Raw genomic sequence first — 22740 nt, forward strand, 5'->3', positions numbered from 1 at the left:
GTATAAGAACCTGTTCTAGTACACCCCCAAAACAAAATCAAGACTTTGAAAAAGAGCATAATAGGACCCCTTTAAGTTAATTGACACTTTGCTTGAAGCCTCTGGCGCAGTCTGTTTTTCAGTTCAAAGAGTGACAGAAGAGGAACAGAAGTAATGATAACAGACTAGTTATTTTGTGGTGTGCCGTACAAAGCGTTCAGTACTGCTTAATGATTGCTGTTTTCTGTGCTGCAGCTGTATGTCCGTGTCCTGCAGAGCTTTATTGAACAGCCTAGGAAAAGACCTGAGGCAGCACTATTGCAGATTCATACATACGCAACAGATCCAAAGTGTGAGACTCTCTGCTGACATGCAGGCTGTCACAGTTTACTGGATAGGCCTACATAAAAATGCACACACACAAGATCATATTCATTCATAACCTATTAAATCACACACTGAATATGCTTACACAAAGCCCAGAAGTGTTGGTATGATCTGACCAGCTCATATAGAACCAATGGCTTGAACTGATGCTGCAGTTTGTGCACATGTGGAGTCATTTATTGCTGGCCAGACATAAAACAAAACAGCTGCTCAATGTTTGCATGTCCTCGGTGCGCCACTAAAGGTGACATCCTGGTGTGCCTTGCTTGGAACCAAAGACATTTTGCGCATTGTTTGTGTGTTTAAATCCCAGCAGGGCCATTGAGTTTCACAGCTGTTCCTGTCATGCTTTGCACAATGAAACTTCAATACAGAATCTCAGTGACAAAAAGTAGAGGTTCCTAGTCCACAAAACTCTGTAGTGTATAGGGGGACTTTCACCAGGGTAATCGGGCATGTGACAGGTGTTTGTGTCTTTGTGTACTTCACTCAGTGGACACAAAAGGACTGGACGAATGCAATGTCCCCACTACATCAAAGACGGACAATAGGCCCTCACTGAGGTACAGAGCGTCCAAATGCATGTCCGATCGTTACCAGCTCATTAAAACACAAAACGTGTTTGGCTCGTCTCCTCACTCTCTTTTGTCCTCATTGCTGCCTCGGTGGCACGCCACACAATGTCAGCCACTTCAGAACTGGGCACTGAACTATCAACCCTCACGGCAGCTACTTGGGCTGTTGCTTAGCAACTTCCCTTGGCTCGCCGCCACGAGGAGCCTGAGTGTTAGTTCCCTGCTCACCCTGTCCGATGTGAAAACATCTTTCAATGTGCAGGTGGAGGGGGTAGGGGAAAGGAGACATTTGGAATATCGCGATTGTCTCAATTTGTGCACTTATGCACTATTTGTGCATAAGACATTTTATAGTATATATATTACAAGTATATTCATACTGAAAATTCCAAAAAGAAAAAGTACACTTCAAATATCCGGATAATGCACTTAATTAACCAGAAAAACAAAAAAGTGTGTAATGTTGGACACTTCATTGACTTAACTATTGCAGCTATCTGTATGCACCGGAAGGTACATTTATTATTATTTCCTGTTTATTACTGTGAAGCTGCATCGAAACAATCTGTATTGTATAATGTGCTATATAAATAAAGGTGAGTTTTCATAGTGTATCGAAGACCATCAAAGTAATTTTTTGACAGCTTAAACCAGGCAAACTTGGCAGAGAAAAATGACAAAAAAATTACTAAAAAAAACAACAACAGCAAAAACCAAGCAGCCTCTGTGAATAAGTGATGCTAAACTTACAAAACCACACTTTTCTGAGCCATTATTTAATTGATTTATGAATTTAAATGATTTTTGCTTGTGCTATCTTTCAATTTTTTTTAATATAAATTAAAGACATTGATTCATTTTAAGTGTTGACTCCAAAAGGTGACTTTTTGGGCCACTATATAAAGTAGGGATGTACGATAGTGTTTAATTTTTAGTTTATCATTTTATTAACGGACATTTATCAGTTATCAGTCATAACAGGAAAATAACTAACAGCTCATCATATCAGTCAGAATTTCAGTAACAGTGCATTTATAATTCTAATATGAAGCATGAATTTCAAGTAAATTGCACAGGATGTAACAAAAATTTAAATAGTGTTTACTATTTTCCTCTTGCACTATCAAAACACTATTTTCCTGTTTAATACTGTAAAGCTGCTTTGATACAATCTGTATTGTATAAAGCACTATATAAATAAAGTTGAAGAAAAACAACAATAGACATGTTGCAAATAGCGAGCCATTATCAGGGTGTGTATTGCAGTAAACAAACAATTGGGTCAATAGGTGTCACATGTTTCCTACATACCCAGACAACATGTTGGTTATGATTTTTTGCTGAAAAAGTTTCCATTTTAATAAAGTCTTTTTAATGTTAACATAAGTGCCTTGTATTTCTTGTTTCTCTAAAGAACACCATTGGAGGTAATAATCAACACCCTTAAAAGCAATATCTTGATAGTACTACCTTTTGGTAAATAAATACAAATTTTAAAAAAATGTTTGAGTAAACATATTCAAACTCTCTGTCATTCACTGTGGCATTATTGATAGGACACTTACAAGCCCTCTGGTTTTAGCCACTATGCCAAAGTTCATTTTTTATGTAAGAGCACTCATTGCATAACACTGCAGAATTTAAACTGCTCACAAATAATTAATGTGAAGTTGGCTACGTTTTTGCATCAACCCTTTAAAGCCCATATTACAGCACATCTTGCTGCAAAGCACAATGGCCATACACTCTTAAAAATAAAGGTGCTTCAAAAGGTTCTTCAAGCGATGCCATAGAAGAACCATTTTTGGTTCCACAAAGAACCATTCAGTCAAAGGTTCTTTAAAGAACCATCTCTTTCTTGCGTTTTTGTAATCTGAAGAACCTTATTTCGCCACAAAGAACCTTTTGTGAAACAGAAAGGTTCTTCAGATGTTAAAGGTTCTTTATGGAACCATTTAGACAAAAAGGTTCTTCTATGGCATCGTGAAGCACCTTTATTTTTAAGAGTGTAGTGCATCTATCAGGTATGGCTTTATGGCTTTCCTGGAATACATCCCTGATGAAGCCATCCCTGAAAAACCCAACTTCGCTAATGACATGCTGTCCACTAGCACTGTCATTACATGGTCTTTTGTCTCTCCATTTTCCACAGCATAGCTCAGCAGTGCTTACGTCCTATTGATTTCTTCTACTGTTACACATTATTAGTGTACAGTTGAACTGTTGCAGCCAGAGAACAGCAATAACAAACATGCTGACTAGAGGACTTTTTTGTGCAATAGGTAACTTTTTAATTTAAATCATCTTATAACCTTTGTCACGAATCCTTTATCTATAATTTCCTTGCGAATGCAAAATTAATTCTGTAAAAAAGCACTTAATACTTAAAATAGATGACGGTGGAAAAACAAGACTCTAGGGTTACATTGGTTGATCAAAGGTAATATGACTCACCAGCCACAGAGATGATGAAGGAAGCATCCATAGGGTCGATGCCCAGGTTCCGGGCCCTTGCAGACAAATGGAAGTAAGGTATAAAATATGCCAGCTGACTGAAGACCAGCGACCAAGTGTAGATGCAAAAGAAAGGGTTCTTCAACAATGAGAAGTCCAGCACTTTTTGGGGGTTTTCAGGAAGATTTTCTTTTCTGCTGTTCTCAAGTAACGAATCCACAGGAGAAACCCCATTCATCTCGGGGGAAGTTTTCATTTGGCTGCCGTCTGTACCATTCACCCCATTCTGGATGGATTTTTTTAGTTCCAGATGTGGGAGAGTATTCTGTTCATGAACGGGGTTCTTTATTATAAGTGTGTCCCTGTGAATGGGAGGTGAGCTGTCCATTTTGGAAGTGCCATTGGATATAGAGGTGTTGCTATTCATATGGTTCTTAAGAGGATCTTTCTCAGATCCAGCATTATGAAGGGTGGAGTTTGACAAGGGAGAAGCTGGAGGTCTAACATTAATGGGCCGCAAAAGCATCCCAGAAGCCACCAGGTTCAGCATCAGGCCTCCCAAAATCAAAAGAGCTCCTAGAGAAACTCATGAGTGTCAATTATAGTATTTTAACATGTAATAATAATACTTCTTTCTTTACTATTATATCAGGACACCCTGACATTTTTTAATTCATGCTCATAAATTCATTAAATAAAATTAATTAAAAACACTTATCATTTAAGAGAAATATTCAAATCAATGGCTGCATTGCACTTTTAATGTATTTTCGGATAAATGATTAGATCCAGAAAAAAATTAGTCACTTTATTAAATCAAAAATTACTTTTTAGCCTTAAAAAAATAAATAAATGACAGTAAAATTATAAAGTTATAATGTAACTCAAGATTTCTATTTTAATGTTGTTCTTTAAACTCCTAAAAAAACACTTCCACTCTTTACATACTTCATCATGGAAGATCATGTGACACTGAAGACTGGCCTAATGGCTGCTGAAGATTCAGTTTTGCCATCACAGAAAAAATAGAAAAAAGTTAATTTAAATAGTAATAAAATGTCATAATATAACTGCTTTTATCAAATAAATGCAGCCTTGGTAAGCATAAGAAACTTCTTTCAAAAACATTAAAAAGTCATACCAACCCCAAACTTTTGAACAATAGTATATGAATCATATACCAGTTTAAGATTTATACCGATTTTACAGATTTTATAATAATGTAGCTGAAAGCCAATTACCCTGCCAAGCATACTGATCCAAAAGCAGCTGAGTGAAAGGAGCGAGGGCAAAGGTCAAACCCATGCCAGAGCGTCCAATAGAATATGCAGTTGCCAGCCTCTTTTGGAAATAGGTCACTGTTACAACAGATGTGGCCTGATAAAGAAGAGCAAACCCGAGACCTGGAAAAAAAATCAAAGTTTTGTGGATACATTTTTTTACTCATAATATCTATACTTTTATTTTTCATATAAAACAAAACTCACCAACAACTATCCCCATGCTAAGGTAAAGGTAGATCACGCTGGTGGCAAATATGCTGGTGATAAAGCCGGCGCTGACAAAAAGCGCCCCCACTATGGAGGTAACCCTGTTCCCCAGCTTGGCACAGGCCACCGAGGCCAGAGGACCTAACGGGTCACAAGCAAAACTGGGTTTATGACCCGTCATATTGGATCGAAGATGGTTGCTATGCTGACCGTACCTCCAGAGAGCCTGAGGCTGGACATGATGGATCCAATCCAGCTGATGCTCTCGGACGAGCCTCCAAACTCATCCTGCAGTGCCACAAAGAAGATCCCAAAGCTCTTCAATGTACCCATTACAAACACGTTCACCTGAAAAAACACCAGCAGATTCAACTGATTTCAGCTCAATACAGATCACCTCAATTTTATCATAGCAAAGAAGCTCTAAATCAGAGTCTCTAACGGTAGGATTCATGACATACCAGGAAACAATGCAGAACCACCATCCAACCCCAACCGCCATCTGGTGGATCCACATAAACAACCTCCTTCTTTTCCTCCTTCATGGCCTTGACTTTTTGTTCAGAGCAGGAGGTTTTGCTAGCCTTGCCATCACTGAAACATCACAACATCCACTTAACATCAACCAGTGAGAGATAAAGTTTCATAAAATTATTACCTCTTCACCATCTGAAGCATACAACTCCTTACAGATGAAAGGCTTCCAAGAACACAATAATTAATCAATTATTATGATATGAACAGGTTCAATTAAGACAAAAACCAATGTACCAAAACACCAATAAAGGATATAAAAATGACAAATGTGATAGTTAATTTTTAATCTGATTCCTGTTACTCTTCTATCTCCTTTGCCCTTTTTACATTTGGACCCAAATACAGTATCGCCAGCATAATGTGGTTTGATCTGGTGTTATCTGTTAAACATTTTCTAAACCCAGAATGCAGTGGACCGTGATGACATCAGTACCATGGGTTATTCTATTCAGAGTGGTTAAATTTTGAGTAAACATGAGGATGCCACCGGTTTAAACTGGTTATCAGTATGAGGTGAAGTGTTCTGGATCTGGGCCTGAGACCTATTTATTTACAGCTGAATACAATGTGTGTCTAGTACAGTTTTAAAATGACACAGAGAGACTGAGCGAAAGAACGGTCAAAGGCTAACGGGTTCGTTCAAACAAACACCTGGCATGAAGTTAACCGAACAGCGAGCCCCTGTGCAGAGATGGTGGATCGTTTGAATTATTTCACAGAGATAAACGCTTGCTCAACTATAAATACTGAGCAAACAAATTCATCACCTCAGGTCATTCCAGCTGAAGCAGGAACATGAAGTTTGCAGATCTGAAAATGTATGCGTGCACATGACAACTGTATAGAAAATATACACTTTTTTTCTTAAAGGTACAGTTCACTCAAAATATACCCACTCGCAATTTTCTTACCTTTATTTTGTTTCAAACCTGTATGATTTTCTTTCTTTTGTGGAACACAAAAAAAAGAAGACATTTGGCATAATATCTAAATTGACATTGGATGTACCTGTACAGTGAAAGTCGATGGAAATCAAGCCCCAAAAAGCAGAAAAAGAAGCATAAATGCACTACATTTCAGGTCTTTAGGAACCATTCAATAGCCTTAAATTAGAAATGGACTAAAATGCAACACTTTATTCACTGAAATCATGGTCCATTCACTTTCAAAAGAGCAGCTTGGACATTCTGCTAAAAGCATCCACTTTGTGTTCCCCAGAAGAGAGAAAGCCATACAAATTTTACAGTAAAAAAAAACAACAGAATTTTCTTTTCTGTGTGAACAATCCCTTTATCTAAAGCCGTTATGTGTGCAGAACTTTTAAAGACAAAGTGATCTGGAAATTCATAGCTTCACTGACGAAAACATAACCGTGTCAGACAGAAAATATGTGGTTTGTAAAGCTCTCGTACATAAAGCTCATGAGTTCAAGTAGTTGGCTGTTCCTTCAATAGAAAACAGACAAGTGGAGATGCTAAAGCATGCAGAACCTGCTTAGAGGATTACAGAGCAATGAATTGGGCCAGTGTGTTGTAAGTAACATTTCCTTCCATGTGCTTACCGAGGGCCACCCCGGAGTGTGTCTGTGCATGTGTGTGTGCTTGCATGCATGCATGTATGTTAGATCACATGTGTGAATGCTTCAGTTCAAGAGTAAGTCCAGGAAGTTGAATTGGAAAAGTCTACAGTCCACCCTGTTACTCACCCTGACACTTTCACTCAAAAGGCTCTTTAAAATCCAGTGCTAATTGCATTTTTGGTAATTGCCCTATGCAGCGATTGAGTGAGCAATATCTTTGGTCACAAAAGCAGTGTTTTCCTCCTCTGGTATGTGTAATGAAATCATTATATCATTATTGGTTATGTGAAAGTCATGCAAAACCTGTCTGGTCGCTTCGTTTTAAATGTTGGAAAAAAATTAGTAGCTATATGAATGAAAAGGGACACCTATAAAAATGTAAAAAGATCCATCTTAAAAAACAAATTTAGATCTCATAATATTAGGCAGTTAGAAAAAAACATCTTGAAAAAGACTCACCTGTGTTGCTCTTTTGGCAGCATAATTGTTGCACAGGAAAATGAATGACCTTTAAGGCGACAGCTTATTTACTCTGTGTCATCTTCTGCACTGGAAGCTCAACTTGCAGATCTTGCTTTTGACAAACCTGTTACACAAACTCGGTTATAGCTTACTATCTTTTGGACCTTCTCCACATAAGAATCTCTAATCATTGGGTGTCCAAAGTGTGTGTCTTTCAAACAACTAATTCTCTGAATTTTCATGCATGCTGACAAATGCATGACGCAGTTAATCTTACATTCATTGTTAGAGATGTCTGACTGGGGGTCACAAGCTTTCATAACTGTGATGATTTCTGGTGTGAATAGTCGGAGTACTGCTTTTTTCAATTTTTTTAAACAGCTGTTGTGTTGGCATACCTGTGTGGAACTTTACACCCCTGTGACTGTGGACCCTCTTACCTTGTGTTGGGTTTGTGCAGGGGCTTGACCTTTTTAATTAGTTATATATCCTCAGTTCAACCGAGAATTACATTAATTATTTTTTTTTATTTCACTCATTGATGAATCTGCAAATGCAATCTTGTTATTCTGACATTACAGCCAGTGAGTGGAAGGAAATTCCTTGACCTCTCCATTGATTCACTGTAATGTTTTCTAAACACATTCACAGAAGTACATTTCCACACATTGCCTCCCAGTGTCTTCACATCAAACATTTAGAGTCTAGAAAACATGCACAACTTTTCCTAATGTGAAACATACTATAATAAGATTAAGTAGGCCTAACCTAAGAGCATGTACTAACTTTGGGAGAAAGTGTCCAATTTATAATCCAGTATCACTCTTCAACGTTGCCATAAATAATAACCTCGTGACTCCTAACTTTCACTTAAACAAACGTTTGTAAAAGGTTTGCAACCTTCAAAGATTCTCACTGGGAACACACCGTTCAGGACATCCCACACAGACTATATTTCCTCCCCATCCTCATCTCAACTAGACGTGCGGTAGTGTAGTTAAACCTCAAAAACTTAGGCTTAGTTCATAGTCCTATATTATGACACAAAGCAGAGGCGAAAATCACGAGGATGTTGCACTTATGCACTTACCTCAAACGCCAGAGAGCCGCTGCTGTCGCGAGCTGTCCGCAGCCGCATAGCGCTCGTGTGTGGATCGCGCGAGCCCAGCGGCGTTCATGTGAATGCGCGCTACTGGAGTGCAGTACTTTACACCTATCGATAACAGTCGATAGAAAAAAAACAATGTCAGTTTAACCTCTGGCATTATATGATCAATGCTGCATGTTCTGATAAAACATATCGGGTTTTATTTTTCTGTTAGTTAAACAGAATTTTTTGTGGGGTGGGGGGTAAATAAAACGTTAATCACATTTAGCTACCTGCCGTTTATACGCATTCGTATTAGATTGTTGCATATGAATTAAATTTTTTTTTGAATTAACAAAACATTAAGAACATCGCATTTTGAAAAGTAAATAAAATAACAAAGAACTATAAAATTATAACCTAGCCAGGTTACATGTATTTTATATAATTATGTTTTAATGAACACAGAACTCCGAATAATACTCATCACACGCCGTTGAAATTAACCTACAGCATATAACATCTATTACCAAATTGACGAGAGAGAGAGAGAGACTTAAACTTAGCTTTGAAAAACTTCGAATTTGTCTTATATAGGCTACTTGTGGACATGTTTGCAACCGAAAAATTCATTTTGTGAATTGTCATCGACTATTTCATAAACGCAAACCGGAAAAGGATTTACCATATTTCCCGAAACGATATCAGTCGTTTTATTCCAGGTTTCACTTGTTAAGACTTGATCTGGATAGACGTCTCCTCACCGCGCGCATCTGCAGTTGTGCTGCAGGCAACATCCGTGGATTCCCCGGTGACAGCTCCTCCTATGTGGTGGTATGTCTTATCAAAGTCATCCCTGACCATGGCTAGACTCCCTGTGCTTAATTTCTCCTGCTTTCTGAAAATTTGCCCCCAGTCTCTTGAGTCTATCGGGGGTCACATCTGACCCCTCGGACCGGCACAGATCGGATGCAATGCGCTCAGGCTGTGCAGAGCCAAAGACGGCCCCTAGTGCATTTAATGACCATGTGACCGGAACTTATAAGCTAAGTATTGAAGTGGAACTAATTACAGAGGCTTTCCTGGGCTGTGGCTATTTGAAAGAGGTCAAAGCACTACACTATGACTGCTTCTGGGCAAATAATAAATGTTTAGGTATTCAGATAGATACCATCATGTGGGGGGGGAAACATAAAAGGCACTGATGTGAGATGCTCAGGCCCTTAAAACGTTAAAGGCAGGTTAATCTTTGAAGTTTTTAGAACAACACAGGTAAACAGACAGTAATGAATGACAGACTGTCCTACAAGATCTAGACCTGTACATTTTGATACTGTAATCCCAGATAAAAACATTGCCATGCAAGTCATTGCATGCCTTCTTATGTTCTCAAACATTAAAACACACCTGCTGTATTCTAAAATGTTAATCAAACAATGTACTAAGCGAACATTTATCTGCCGTTTAAAGCACACACAAACCTTCCACATGTACAGCATATCGCAAAATTGGCCAACTATTTAGAGCTACAATTCAGATAATATATTTAGTCTTTTCAGCTGTAGATCCATAAAGGCATTACATTCTACAAATATATATATTGTGTGCATTTATAAAAAATAAAAACAAACTTTTTCCTCTTAATAGTCACAAAATTGTTAGGTTGACCCACACTTGCTATTCTCAGTGCTGCTTTTGTGCTTGAAAAAAAGTTACACATTCACAACATCTTCTAAACATTGAGTGACAAATAATGTAAATACATTACAGGTACATCAAAATATAGAGCAAAAACTGCAATGTATGATTTCTTTTCTCTTAGAATTCATGCTGCACACTTTGTATACCAATTGGATGTTTCCAGCTTTAGTGCTAACTTTGCCAAACTCTGATTCTTATTAGCTATGTTAAGGTAAAAATGATAAGTCTTTTACAATCAAAAGATAAGTGATTTCACTGTTAACTGTTATCAAGGAAGGAACGCTCCATGACAGGCCAGAGTGACTGGTAAAAAAAATAAAAAAACCTTAAGTTACCACTTTTTTAAATTACTTTTTACCTCTGTATGTTTTATTGGAGAATTTGTTTACAAAAAGAGAAAAATGAGAAGACCAAAGAATTCTCTGTATTTTCCATATGCATACAACAAACCTGTTCAATTCAAACAAACAAACAAGAAAAAGGATAGTATATTTGTTATTAAAAAAAAAACTAATTTTAAATGGTACCTGTTTGACAAAAATGACATTTATAATTAACCATAACTAAGAAGGAGGCTGAGTAAAACCTTAACTTTCTCAACTTTAATAATTTGCCATTGTTTATCATGCACATAAACTATAATTCACAATGATCCATTAAACAGTTCTCTGTCAGGTACTTACTGAATGTAAAATCATTGTGATTATCTTCATTATTCTACTTTATGCATAACGTTACAACTACTGCCCCCTTTTGAACACATTATGGTACTTCAACTAAACGCCTCTCACAAATGTGTAAAATAGACTTAATTTCCTTAAATAACACAATTTAATAGCTGTGAAATAATAGTTTTGACCCCAAAAAGCAGTAAACACATCTAAACTATAGTTGAAAGAAAATACAAATATTGGAAAAGAAATGATTGATTAACCATGGACACAAATATATGATGGTTTCTGATATGATGGAAGACATGATCTCAGCCGATCAATAAACTTCTATGTTGCTGACAATAGACTGTTGAAGCTTTTCAAACTCAAAATAATGATGTTTAAAAACACTGCACACATTCAATATATGACAATTAGAAATAAACAGAATTTATGATGCCATCTTATGTACAGCCAGTGTAATTGTTCCATGTGTTCTCACCAAAATGTTCCTGCAATGACAGAATTACATTAAGGGTCCCATTAAATACTTAAAAAGCAGCAACAAAAGTTTTTTGTCCATTATAATAACCTTTAATGCATAGATAAAATTTGAAGAGCGTGTGGGATGAAAGCAGCAGGTTGGAGAACATGCCCTCAGTTTTAATATTGCTATGCCCATGAATTATTCAATTTTATTTTTTTTAATGAAGATACTAAACATTTAAGATCTGGAGTCTGTTTCCTTGTTCTTGGATGTCTCTAAAAATTAAGCTTAATCAAGATTCCAGAAACTAGGCAGATGTTTGTCAAGTAGCTTCTTACCCAGAGTCAGACTCCAGACACACAGTAGGAGAGTCAGTGGGGTCTTTGGTTAGAGAAGCAGCTTGCTTGGCCAGCACAGACACAACTCCTCCATGTTCATCAGAAAGCGAGCCACGGCCTGAGATTAAAACATTAAAGAAGTTGACACTTACAGTACATGGGTCATCCCCAAATTATGGTGAGCAATGAAAAAGATTTCAGACAATCAGGAAAACACATATGAAAGCAACATTCTGTAACCTTATAGTTTATTAAACAATACTTTCAATGTTATACCTGTATATTGTTTTAGACATTTAAAAAAGTGAGAAAAAAAAATTGTCATCTGTAAGGAGTTTGTCACTGGTGTTTTTTCCCTCGCTTCATTAGTGAAACAAAGTAGGGATGCACAATTATGACAAAAATCATAATTGTCGATTATTCCCTTGAAATTGTAATTGCGATTATTAATTACGATTATCACAATTTACATTGAATGATGTTTTGAATAGCTTTATACCATCGTTTGAAGCAACTGCATGCCATATTTTAATATGAAAATTAACAAGCTGAAAACACTCTTCCAGAAAAACTTTAATTGCTTTACTATAGCATTTAGCCTTTAAATGTCAACTATACATTGGTTTGGTTTCTTCTTTAAATAAAAAAAAAAAAAAAAGGGTAGTATTGTAATGTTACTTGCTTTTAATTGCGCCTTTGAACGATTATGTAATTGTGGCATCCGTAATTGTAATCACGATTACAAATTCGATTAATTGTGCAGCCCTAAAACAAAGTAAAATAAATGTAGTGTATTTGTTTTTTTTCAACTGCTCGCACACAAAATCTTTACTTGCACTTCTGAAACCTGACACTCACCAGAACCACACACCAAATCTGCAAAACCATACACTTATTCTCTGCCTTTGACTCAATTTTTTAATTTCATAAAACACTTTTTGCAAAAAACAACACACAATTCTCTATGTAACACAAAAATCTAACAGGAAGTATCTTGATTTCCTTTTTCAAACACAACCAATCAAAATGCCACACTAATTCATCAGTGCCTCACACTAACTCCTCACATGTGCAAACATTGCTTTACTTAACACCAACCAATCATGGCTTTAGAATAGGCCTTTCGTACTGTGTAATACTGTATTCACAACCACAAATGCTTACAGTAAAAAAAGTTTGGTTTCAATCTTCTTCAGTGTTGTACAGAAATGTATATAGGAGCTCATAAAAGAAGAGCTTTAGGTTTTGAATAACTGTGTGTGTATATGATATACCAAACAATATAATATTATGACAAAGGTGTTTGCAACATAAGACAAATGTTTGCTTTTGAGATGTGTTTGTGATGTTTTTAATGCAGTGCTTCATTTTGCAAGAGATGTGAGGCATTTTGCATTTTGTGTGTGCAATTCTTGGATTTGTGTGTAAAGTTTTGAAAAAAAGAGGCAAAGTTTTGAAAATGGAAGCAGTTGAAAAAAAAAATGTAATTACATACACCTTTGTAGTTTTTTTTATTAATATTTGGAATTAGCTTTTATTTTTCTGTTTTCCTTTTAGTTTTAGCTTAATTTTGAGTAATTTTAGGGCCTCAACTTAAACATATTTTAGTTTATTTTCTTTTTTTCATTTAGTTTCATATTAATTTTTGTATTTTTTTCAATTTGCATAAATAAATACAAATACACACGCATAGTTTTAGTTTGGGTTGTAGTTGGGTCAATATCACCATGGAGTGCCTTTCAACCCTCACAATACTCAAAAAGTTTGGTTTTAATTTCCCATTCGCTTTATGTCATATCATAAATAGTAGACACTCAAGTAAGTACTAGAAACATAGCTGAGCTCCCACACATTTTTTTTAGATAATTATGGGCCATTATTCGAAGCATAAACCATAAGATGTGTCCACCCTGTCATGTATATATTACTGTTAAATACGTTTTCATTGCAAAATTAAGATGCAAATTATATTTTCTGAAAGGTATGATGTCCCTTTCCTAAACAGAGTTATTAAAAAAATAATATAATAATAAATAATATAATTACATCCTCAATATATATAATTATATATCCCCCCCCCCCAATTCATTTAAGTTTTTAGCAATATTAACTACAAATGAATGCTATGTCCACTCTATCGAGTCTAAGTGGCCGACAGGGACATTTTGAGCTTCAATTAGCATATTAGCTTACAACAAACTGTGACTAGCTAAATATTTAGTCTGGTTGTTGAAGAGAATTTGGTATATTTAAACTTACATATATTGAAAATACTGTATTCTAATCAATTCTGACATATTTTATGCCGATAGGGTGGACATGTTACGCTTTGGCAAAGCAAGTAAGCAAACTCAGACGAAGAAAATTTGTCAAATGAAAAGTCACCAACTTATTCACCTCAGCCGATGAAATTCCCGCCACTGAAGAGACAAAAAATCTGATGTCCTAATGTCACTAAAGGGGATGGCCTTTTCTTAAAGGGGTGGATTCCCCAATACCACAGGGTGGACAACCATTCAAGGGACATGGACAAACTCTTCTTTTTTATTAAAGGCACAATATGTAAGTTTTCGCTAGAGGGCGCGTATTCAAAACAAGCAAAGAAACAAAGGCATAGTTTGATGTAATATTCTACTATCATTCAAATTTAATGAGCAGTGCATGGGACATAGCAAAATAACACGCATCCTCTTACACAAAACTAAAAAAAAATCTAGAAAATGTATCTAAAGAGCCAAGTAATGCTTTTGTTGTGAATATAAAAACCTAGCCTAAAATAACACACCCTTTCATAGTCATTTTTATGTTAAGTTATCATGGCAAATGAGTTACTTATGTACAGGACACCAAAAGGCACCCTACAGTGATATTGACCCAGTTGTTAATTTTAAATAATAACATGCCCAGTTTGATGAAAGTAAACTGAATTGAACCACATTCAGAACTTTTGCATTTATCTATATTTTTGGCTAAACCTTTCCTTGTACACTTACGTAAACATGAATGTTGCTGGAGGAAAATGCACATGCAAACTGCTCAAATACAGTTATCCTGTCATCATGACCTAGTGGATAAATGAGACAGAATGATACTTACATCCTAGATTATGGCCTTGAGCGTCTGTGCACAAAACCCCAACAATGGCAGGATTTTTCATTCTAGTGGAAGAAAACAGATTAGTAAAGCAACACCTAAAATGTTATATAGCCTATGCTTTGGGGGGGGTAATGATAAATTTTAACGTACGTATCATCAAGATGCTGCTCCAGTGCACCCTCCATAATAGCGGCTTTAATAATGTCTTTAAATTAACCGAAATATGAAATATCGAGGAGAGAGTGGCAGCGATATTTATCACTTGTATCACTTCCGGGGTGTCAGCTGACATTACACGCGACTCCAACGCTACGGCGCCCTCTAAGGAAAAAATACTAAATGCGAATATGATTTAGCGCCATCTAGCCCAAAGTCTAATTTTGACAGTAAATAAGAAAATACTGTTAGCAGCCTAACCCTCTTTGTGTAGCCTGTAATGCATTATGGGTTTTAGCTTAAATAAATATTAATTTGATACAGTTTAACAGACATACGACAGGAGAACTAACGAGCTGATAGCTTAGTTTTTTGCTGGACCAAAGTGATTTATTACCAGCTACAATGTACTAAAACAGCAACCAGCTTAAGATGAATGTTCCTGCAGGGCTATGAGTGCTGCAACCGTGATGTCAAAACCCAGAAACGTGCGACCGAACCAGTTGCACTGCCCTAAGGACAGCCCTGCACAGTGCACAGACCTTTTTTTTAATACATAAATTGAAAAAAAAACTTTATTAAAACCCATAGGAAAATCTCGAGGGAACTCATGAATTAGTCAGTGTTTTGACGTCATGGCTGCAGCACTGTATTGATATTTAGTGGATGATCACATATGATTCAGTGGCTAGATTGACATCTTTTTCTACCTCTACGTTCTTTTTTATAAATAATACCTTCCTAAAAATTCTTTAAAGGGCAAATACATCCGGTTAACATTTAGCTGTCATTGTCAATGAGAACTCCCAGGGGAATGTGTGAATGTTCACTGTTGATATCTCTCTAGAGTCTAGACAACCTCATGCTCTGACCAAGAGCAGAATAAAAGAAAGCTCCTCACCATCAATTGTATTTGAGCAGAAGTTCTTTATCAGAAACCAATGCTGTCTTCTCCATTTTGAACTCATGATAGTGAGGTAGGCTACTCTCCTTTGTGTTTTGTGAGCCTGTTTTAAGAATCACTTCTAAAAAAAAAAAACATTATATAACATCATATCCATTATATAACATATATGTTTATATAACTGTGTAGCATATACTGTACAGCTTACCACTACACAATTTGTGCAGAGTGTATAGTATAAATCAGGGTTTTGAACTCAATATACATGCAAATGGAATGAGGCAGAGCAACATCGACCATTTCTGTCCCTCTAGAGCCCATCCGATCAGGTTAATGTTTCCAGAATGTATGCAGCCTTTTATTTATGGATATCACAGTTTTGATATGAGGTCCATTTGACATACTACTGCTACTGCAAAAGACAGACATGAATTAATGGGATTATTTTGCCAAAAATGGCACGTTATTAGTGTGTGCAGGATAATTTAAATAATTCAAAAATAACTACTGAGCGAATATTAATATAAAAAATTACAGGCTATGCATTAATAATTTAATTTAAAATTCAATTTAATTTAAACAATTATTTTCTTTCCTTTTTTGGCTCAGTTTTCAAACTGCATTTATTATGAAGTTATGCTTAACAGCTTTCAGGCTTTTTTAGCTAACTTGGACTCTCCCCTGCCGGCAACGCTTGATGATTTCTGCCCAGTCCTGTGCAGTTAGAGCCAAGTTGGTCTGCTGACAGGGCAAAAAGTTGCAATGTAATTACGTGGCCTGGGCGTCAGTGACATCCATCACTTCCACTGCAGTCAAGTAATGCACTGCTGACTAACCAATGGCATTTTCATGCTCTCGCTAAACGTAAATCAAATCCCAACAGATAGGACTGACATTTTCCATCCCGCTATCCTTCACTCTAATTGCCGTCAAGTCGGATATTTTATTTAGCTATAATTTCAAGTAAGCTCATTGATTCTGTATAGCTGCGTTTCATCACGTATCTCCATCCCTAGGGCTTTGATGATCAGCAGTTCATACAGGCTTTATCCACATTTTCATTTGTTAGTTCTGACACTGATAAAAAGAGCGTGCTGGACTTTACAAGGTGCCTTTATAAGGCTTTTATAAGGCCATGTAAGATGTCATATGTATTGTTAGCTGAAAGCACAATTAAAATACTTATAAACAAACATGCTAACAGCTTTTATGAATGGAAGGCGTTCCAATTCTGCATAAAACTGCAGAGCTTTGTGTGAATTTCCTTATTTTTAAAGAGTCACTTCATGTGAAACATACTGTTTGTAGTGAGTAGGGCTTATGTGTCCATGATGAGATGTAATTACTCTTGTTACTGCTGGGTCAAGGAAGTTTCAGGCTTGAGAGGACATGATGTCGAATGCGTTTAACCTTCTGTGCCTGACTGGCACATTTAAGACTTGTAAATAGGAAATTGTCAGTGAATGGCATATTATGTCATGAAGTGACTGTAGGCTTAAACGTCTCAAATGAATTGACAAGTGCTTAATTTGTTGTGATTTACCTGCGAGCTGCATCATATTGTCAGGAAGCAAAAATAAATGTTTCTCTCGTCAACCCCTTACGCTGATGACTCATTTCCTATGAACTTACTTGACTTGTGTTGGTACCCTGTAACTTGGCTGCAAGTCTGACGTTACATTGGCACTGTAAAGGGTGATGAATCCTAATTATTCAAATGAGAAGGTGATAATTATGGCTCGTGGAGTCCTGTAAAATGAACAAGTGCCTAGTGGAGAAGTGAATGAGGGAACGGGGAAATAACTGAAATGACTTTAACAAGCTGTGCATTAAACCAGATGCATAGAGGATATTGGATGATGAAGGTGCGAGGAACTATTACTTTTTGATAATAGAGTAAATAATTTTGAAAATATATTTTCAAATTATTGTTTGAGAATTTCAGACTCCTCACAGCTCTTACATCATTACAAATCCTGCCATATTTTAAAATATACAAATATACCTAAAATATTCCTTTAAAAGTTGCATAAATTATGGAATTTACGCAAATACTACTAAACTACTAAAATTACCCATATGGCAGGGGAAAAAAGTATTTTCAAATATATTTTGAAATATTTTCGAAATATACACAAAAAAAAGCCAAAAATATATTAATTTTTATATTAAATATATTTTAAAAAATATTAATATATATTTTAAAAAGCATTTAAAAATATACTTTGCTCTCCATACATTACAATCCAGCAAAATACATACACATGTCACATTTAATGTAAACCTTTATTTGTATTCTATAACACGTGTAACATATTTGAATAAAAATAAGCAAGGAACATACAGTATTACAATATAAAAAAAATAAATACATATTATTAAACCACTTAGTCCAAAGTTTTTAGCTTTAGCCTAAATGTAGGCTACTGGAAGACTGGAAATGTATTTTCTTGCCCCTAAAATACATGAATGCATATTGAAATATATTTTATAATATGAAGGTTGAAACTAAATATATTTTTAATTTCAAAAATATATTTCATTGAGCTTAACTTTTTGCGACATAGCATATATTTAAAATGTGTTTTGGCCAGCAAAAATACATTTGATAATCTAAATAATAAATAAATAAAACACTATAAACATTAACTGGAGGATTTACTGAAATATTTTATAGCGATTTGAGCTCCAGTGATTCCCAGGGGTACTTGGAAAGATTTTGATTGGTTAAAACTATAAAAGAGAAAAAAATAGATTAAAAAAAGGTAATTTTAAGGAAATAAAATAAAAAGTGAATAAACAAAATATTGTTTTGTGTGTTCTTATAAATTAGTGTGGACAACACTCATACCAGAATATATGTAAACCTTTTTTTCCCACTCATATATCAGCTGTGATTTTATTAAATTGTAAAATAACTTCTTATTTTAAATGATATTCGGTATAAAATTAGTTGACAATATAAGCACATTTCAGAATTCAATGAAGGGGTGCTTGAGGCTTATTGATGGGGCTTTGGGGGCATATAAGACAAAAAAAAGAGTGGCAAATAATGTTGTTCTAAATTTAACTCAGCTGATTTATAACCACACAAATCCAATGAAAAATGTGCTACTCTAGCTGGTGTCATTAGGAAGGATATGCTTACAGTGAAACGTCCAGTGAGGTCTCTTCTCCATCATCCGGTCCACCATCATACAGAAGAGATGACGAAGTCCCTGCGGAGGTGTGGGTGGGTGGGGGTAAGAGAGGGGCGAGGGGAGATAAAGAGAAAGAGAGATGGAGAAAGAAAGAGAGAGACAGAGCCAGACCTCAGACCTTATTTCAGAAGTTACCAAAGACTCCACACTCTGAGACAGGAGGACAAGAACAGCAGAGAAGTGAAATCATCTCAGGGCCATACTGAATCCTCCAGGAGCTCCACAGGACAGAATAGAGATCAATAGGGAGAATTAGAACAACACAAAAAAAGAACGATCAAGCTCTTAGTGTTCCGTGGTGTGTGTTTGTGTCCCGCTGCTGCTATGAGCAGGGTGTTGATTCTGTCTGTGCTCCTGCTGTCCCTGAGCTGGTGCAGATGTGCCGTCATCACAGGGGTAAGTCTGATCAATCATCTCACAGGATTTACTTTTATTCAACTTCATTGTATTATTTAATGATGTCTTAATTGAATCGATCATTTATTTATGCAATTATACATAATCAATCGTGTTTAGCTGGTTTTGATAATAAATTTCAATAGTTAATGGTAAAAAGTAAGCGGCATGTTTTCTTGTCCCCAAAATGGATTCAGTTTGCCTTAATTTTGCTTGTTCAGGCTAATTGTTTAAAAAGCATGTTTGCTCATAAGCCAATATATGTCAAATTAAATGTAATTGTATTAGATTTTTTTTAAATATTAATAATATAAACAATTTCTTTATAATTAAATCTTTGAAAATGTTTGAACATTTTCCCACATTTTCCTACATAATGCCTAATTAATGTGGCATTTCTATCACATATTGTTCTGTATTTGATCAGTTTTTCCCTCAACCTTTTTTGCTCTATACTTTTACAGCCCCAACATCCTCAGTTAACATCCTCCATTTAACTCTATATTTAACCGCATATCGTTTAGCATTGTCATTTCATGTAGAATATAAAATATTACTATTGCACGGATTCACTTAAATAATGTTTAATTTTTATTGATCATATAATTTTTTACAGGGGTGTGCGAAAAGAGACTTACCAAGAAAGTAGCTTCCTCTCTCTTTAATGAGACACCTGAGCAGAAGAGAGAAGCATCATTTAAATTTATTTATAAATCTGTTTAATAAAATAATCTATTTTGCACTCTTGGCATGGGGTAACGTAGATACATTAAAAAGGCAAATACTCTATCATTGGTACAAATGAACCTTAACAAAGACTTTAACAAAGCCATGCAGGGCAAGATCTTATATGCACTGAATGAATGCCATACCGTAAGTGACTGATGTTGTGTTGTGTTTGTGTGTCAGGCATGTGACAGGGATGTGCAGTGTGGTGTGGGTCTGTGCTGTGCTGTGAGTCTGTGGCTCAGGGGCCTGCGTATGTGCACACCAGAGGGGCTGGAAGGAGACGAATGCCACCCGTACAGCCACAAGGTATACAGATACACACAGCCCCTCTGGAATATGAAAGCAGTGATTTGACTGGCTGACCTGAGGCAACCCAGGCCTAACTGTTATAAGAACTGAAAGAAAAAAATTGAAACCAGGAGATACACAGAGGAAAGATCAAAAGAGAAAGACAATTTTATCTTAGACTATTCAGACTGGACAATACAGCTTATACAGATGGTCAAAGAACTCTTAAAGGGATAGTTTACCCAAAAATTTAAATCATTTACTCACCCTCAACTTGTTCCCAACCTGTATGAGTTTCGTTCTTTTCGTCATTGGGAGCTGTTTGCTTTTAACTTAAAAAAAGAAACACATTGGAAACAAGTTTGCAATCTCATTTTAAACAGCTGATCGGATCGTGGAGTAAACATGGGTGATTGCCAGAGATGACTGAGAAAGGCTTTAAAAGAATCTGCTGATAAGAGTAACTGATATCGATCGAATGTCTCTCAGATGGGCTGTTTATCACTCCGTTGGACAGTCTCAGACTGATACGGAGATACAGAAGCTTTGCCATTCAGCTGAGGTTACAAGGCGAAGAAACGGATTTGGAGGGTGTCTGTGACTCATTGATGATTAGTAAAACTGACAAGATCCTTAATCAGAAACCTAAGCCTATGTATCTTGATTAGCTAACCTAATGGCTGAAAAGATTGAATTAAAATGATATCGTTACAGCGGGCAGACTTAAAAATATACACACAAAATGTAAATAATTCACAATTTATGTTTTCATAATCTATGCATTGCTGATCTAAAAGTCCATTTCCAATTCCAGGTTCCTTTCCCTGGCAAGAGACAACATCACACTTGCCCCTGCCTGCCACTTCTGGTCTGCACCAGGTACAGTGACAACAGATATCGCTGTACCAGCGACTTCAAAAACATAGACTTTTAACACTGGAAACATGTGAGAAAGAGACAAATGAAGGCGGGGAATACTTGAAAAGGAACAGCACAAGAAGATTAATAACAAGTGCCATAGCACCTTTCTGGTCGTTCATTTTTCACTCTCATGCACTTTGCACTACAAAAATGCTGTTATCAGCTGCCCCAGAAATGCTGACATACATTATCCACCGTGGCACAAGGTCTACCTCAGAATCACTGGTTTACCTTGGCATCCACTACACTTGTTAGTAAAAAACAAAGTTAGTTTCACCACCTTTACGTGAGTACACATGCAACCAGACATCTTGTAAGGAATGTGCTTAGGCAGGAATCATATTTTCTTCAATATGCTGTGAATTTGTTGAAAGCTTAATTATGGTAATTAAATTATTATCAGTCTAAATGGTCTTTGTGCTTTTCTCACTGTGTGAGTATGTGCTGGGTGTGTGTATGTGAAACAAACACGTTTCATATTAAATATCTGATGCTTAATTAAAAAATATATATGAATACTATATTTGTCCAGTAAAGACAGCAAAATAACTGTAGAAATGCCATAAAATCGTAATATTACAAATTAATTTGGAAAAGTTCTATACAAAAAATTTAAATACAATAATAAAATAAAATATAAACACAACTGTTTGTAAACCAACCTTGAATAACCACCAGTTTGATTTTGAGAATGGTGGTCAATATTAAATTAGCAGGCTAACTAAAACATATTTCACTTGGTGCACACAACAGTCACGGTAATTTTCTATTTAAAGATTTATAAAGAAAATATGACTATATGACTGCCCTTTTTAAAGTTTCACTTCTGTTTAACAATCTCTAACACTTCTGTATGACCGGTTCAATCTGAGTTTCAGTTCAGAGAATTTGCAATAATAATAACATGAAAGACTGTTCCTCTAAACTCTGCAGTGAATGCAATGGATTCTCTTTACCTCTGAGACCTGCTATGGACAGGTCAACACACTGCCTAGGACCTGGATGAAGACAAAGCAAGGGTGCCATAAAATGACATTGCAGAATTTATTGGTATGGTTTGTGGAAGGTGGTAGACCTAGTCTTGATTCATTTGAGTGGCCTTGATTAACCCAGTGTCCCTTAAATCCTATTCAATACTAACATAATGCATTACACACGACATGCGTCACCACATGTTTATGTTGCCTCGCTCAAAGACTATTGCTGGATTTTGATGGGTCTAACTGCTGCTATATAAAGAAGTACAGGATTGCAAAATCTGGTTTTCACTGATTTTCGACATCTAACTACAGTTGCATACCTGAAACTTTCTCTGTTCATC

General features: G+C 36.0%; 3 protein-coding genes across 4 annotated transcripts in view; 1 reads left to right on the plus strand and 2 right to left on the minus strand.

Annotated features, from left to right (window-relative positions):
- The window catches only part of LOC107731239 (monocarboxylate transporter 5-like), a 16828-nt gene extending 7284 nt beyond the window's left edge, over positions 1–9544 (minus strand). The window contains exons 1-8 of one of the 2 annotated variants that reach the window (XM_016542265.1): positions 9236–9544; positions 8554–8676; positions 7461–7587; positions 5347–5479; positions 5101–5233; positions 4883–5026; positions 4637–4798; positions 3396–3971 (exon numbers count right to left, since the gene is read on the minus strand). In XM_016542265.1, the coding sequence (XP_016397751.1) occupies positions 3396–3971; positions 4637–4798; positions 4883–5026; positions 5101–5233; positions 5347–5479; positions 7461–7483 (1171 nt within the window). In that variant the 5' untranslated portion in view covers positions 7484–7587; positions 8554–8676; positions 9236–9544. The remainder of the gene's footprint in view (positions 1–3395; positions 3972–4636; positions 4799–4882; positions 5027–5100; positions 5234–5346; positions 5480–7460; positions 7588–8553; positions 8677–9235) is intronic. The other variant, XM_016542266.1, reaches the window with a different exon arrangement.
- Positions 9545–11119: 1575 nt separating this feature from the next.
- LOC107731241 (ragulator complex protein LAMTOR5-like) lies at positions 11120–15135 on the minus strand. Its single transcript, XM_016542268.1, has 4 exons — positions 14976–15135; positions 14826–14887; positions 11730–11847; positions 11120–11416 (listed from the first exon to the last, which is right to left on the minus strand). The coding sequence occupies exons 1-4, from the start codon at positions 15008–15010 to the stop codon at positions 11356–11358; spliced, it is 276 nt and encodes a 91-aa protein (XP_016397754.1). The 5' UTR covers positions 15011–15135; the 3' UTR covers positions 11120–11355.
- A 4056-nt stretch (positions 15136–19191) lies between these two features.
- Positions 19192–21749, plus strand: LOC107731240 (prokineticin-1-like). The gene is made up of 3 exons (XM_016542267.1): positions 19192–19481; positions 20391–20516; positions 21313–21749. The coding sequence occupies exons 1-3, from the start codon at positions 19410–19412 to the stop codon at positions 21430–21432; spliced, it is 318 nt and encodes a 105-aa protein (XP_016397753.1). The 5' UTR covers positions 19192–19409; the 3' UTR covers positions 21433–21749.
- Positions 21750–22740: the final 991 nt, after the last annotated feature.

The sequence above is a fragment of the Sinocyclocheilus rhinocerous genome, unplaced genomic scaffold (genome assembly GCF_001515625.1).
Source record: "Sinocyclocheilus rhinocerous isolate Xijiao unplaced genomic scaffold, SAMN03320098_v1.1 scaffold1600, whole genome shotgun sequence".
Taxonomy (NCBI): domain Eukaryota; kingdom Metazoa; phylum Chordata; class Actinopteri; order Cypriniformes; family Cyprinidae; genus Sinocyclocheilus; species Sinocyclocheilus rhinocerous.

Bases quoted from the DNA above. Each gene is read 5' to 3' on its own strand.
- LOC107731241 (XM_016542268.1), bottom strand. From the start codon at position 15,010: ATGGAGGGTGCACTGGAGCAGCATCTTGATGATAC. The intron at 14,888-14,975 runs GTACGTTAAAAT...TTCTTCCACTAG, and splicing joins GAGCAGCATCTTGATGATAC to AATGAAAAATCCTGCCATTG. The intron at 11,417-11,729 runs GTAAGAAGCTAC...CTGTCATTGCAG, and splicing joins TGTCTGGAGTCTGACTCTGG to GAACATTTTGGTGAGAACAC.
- LOC107731240 (XM_016542267.1), top strand. From the start codon at position 19,410: ATGAGCAGGGTGTTGATTCTGTCTGTGCTCCTGCTGTCCCTGAGCTGG. The intron at 19,482-20,390 runs GTAAGTCTGATC...TTTGTGTGTCAG, and splicing joins GATGTGCCGTCATCACAGGG to GCATGTGACAGGGATGTGCA. The intron at 20,517-21,312 runs GTATACAGATAC...TTCCAATTCCAG, and splicing joins GCCACCCGTACAGCCACAAG to GTTCCTTTCCCTGGCAAGAG.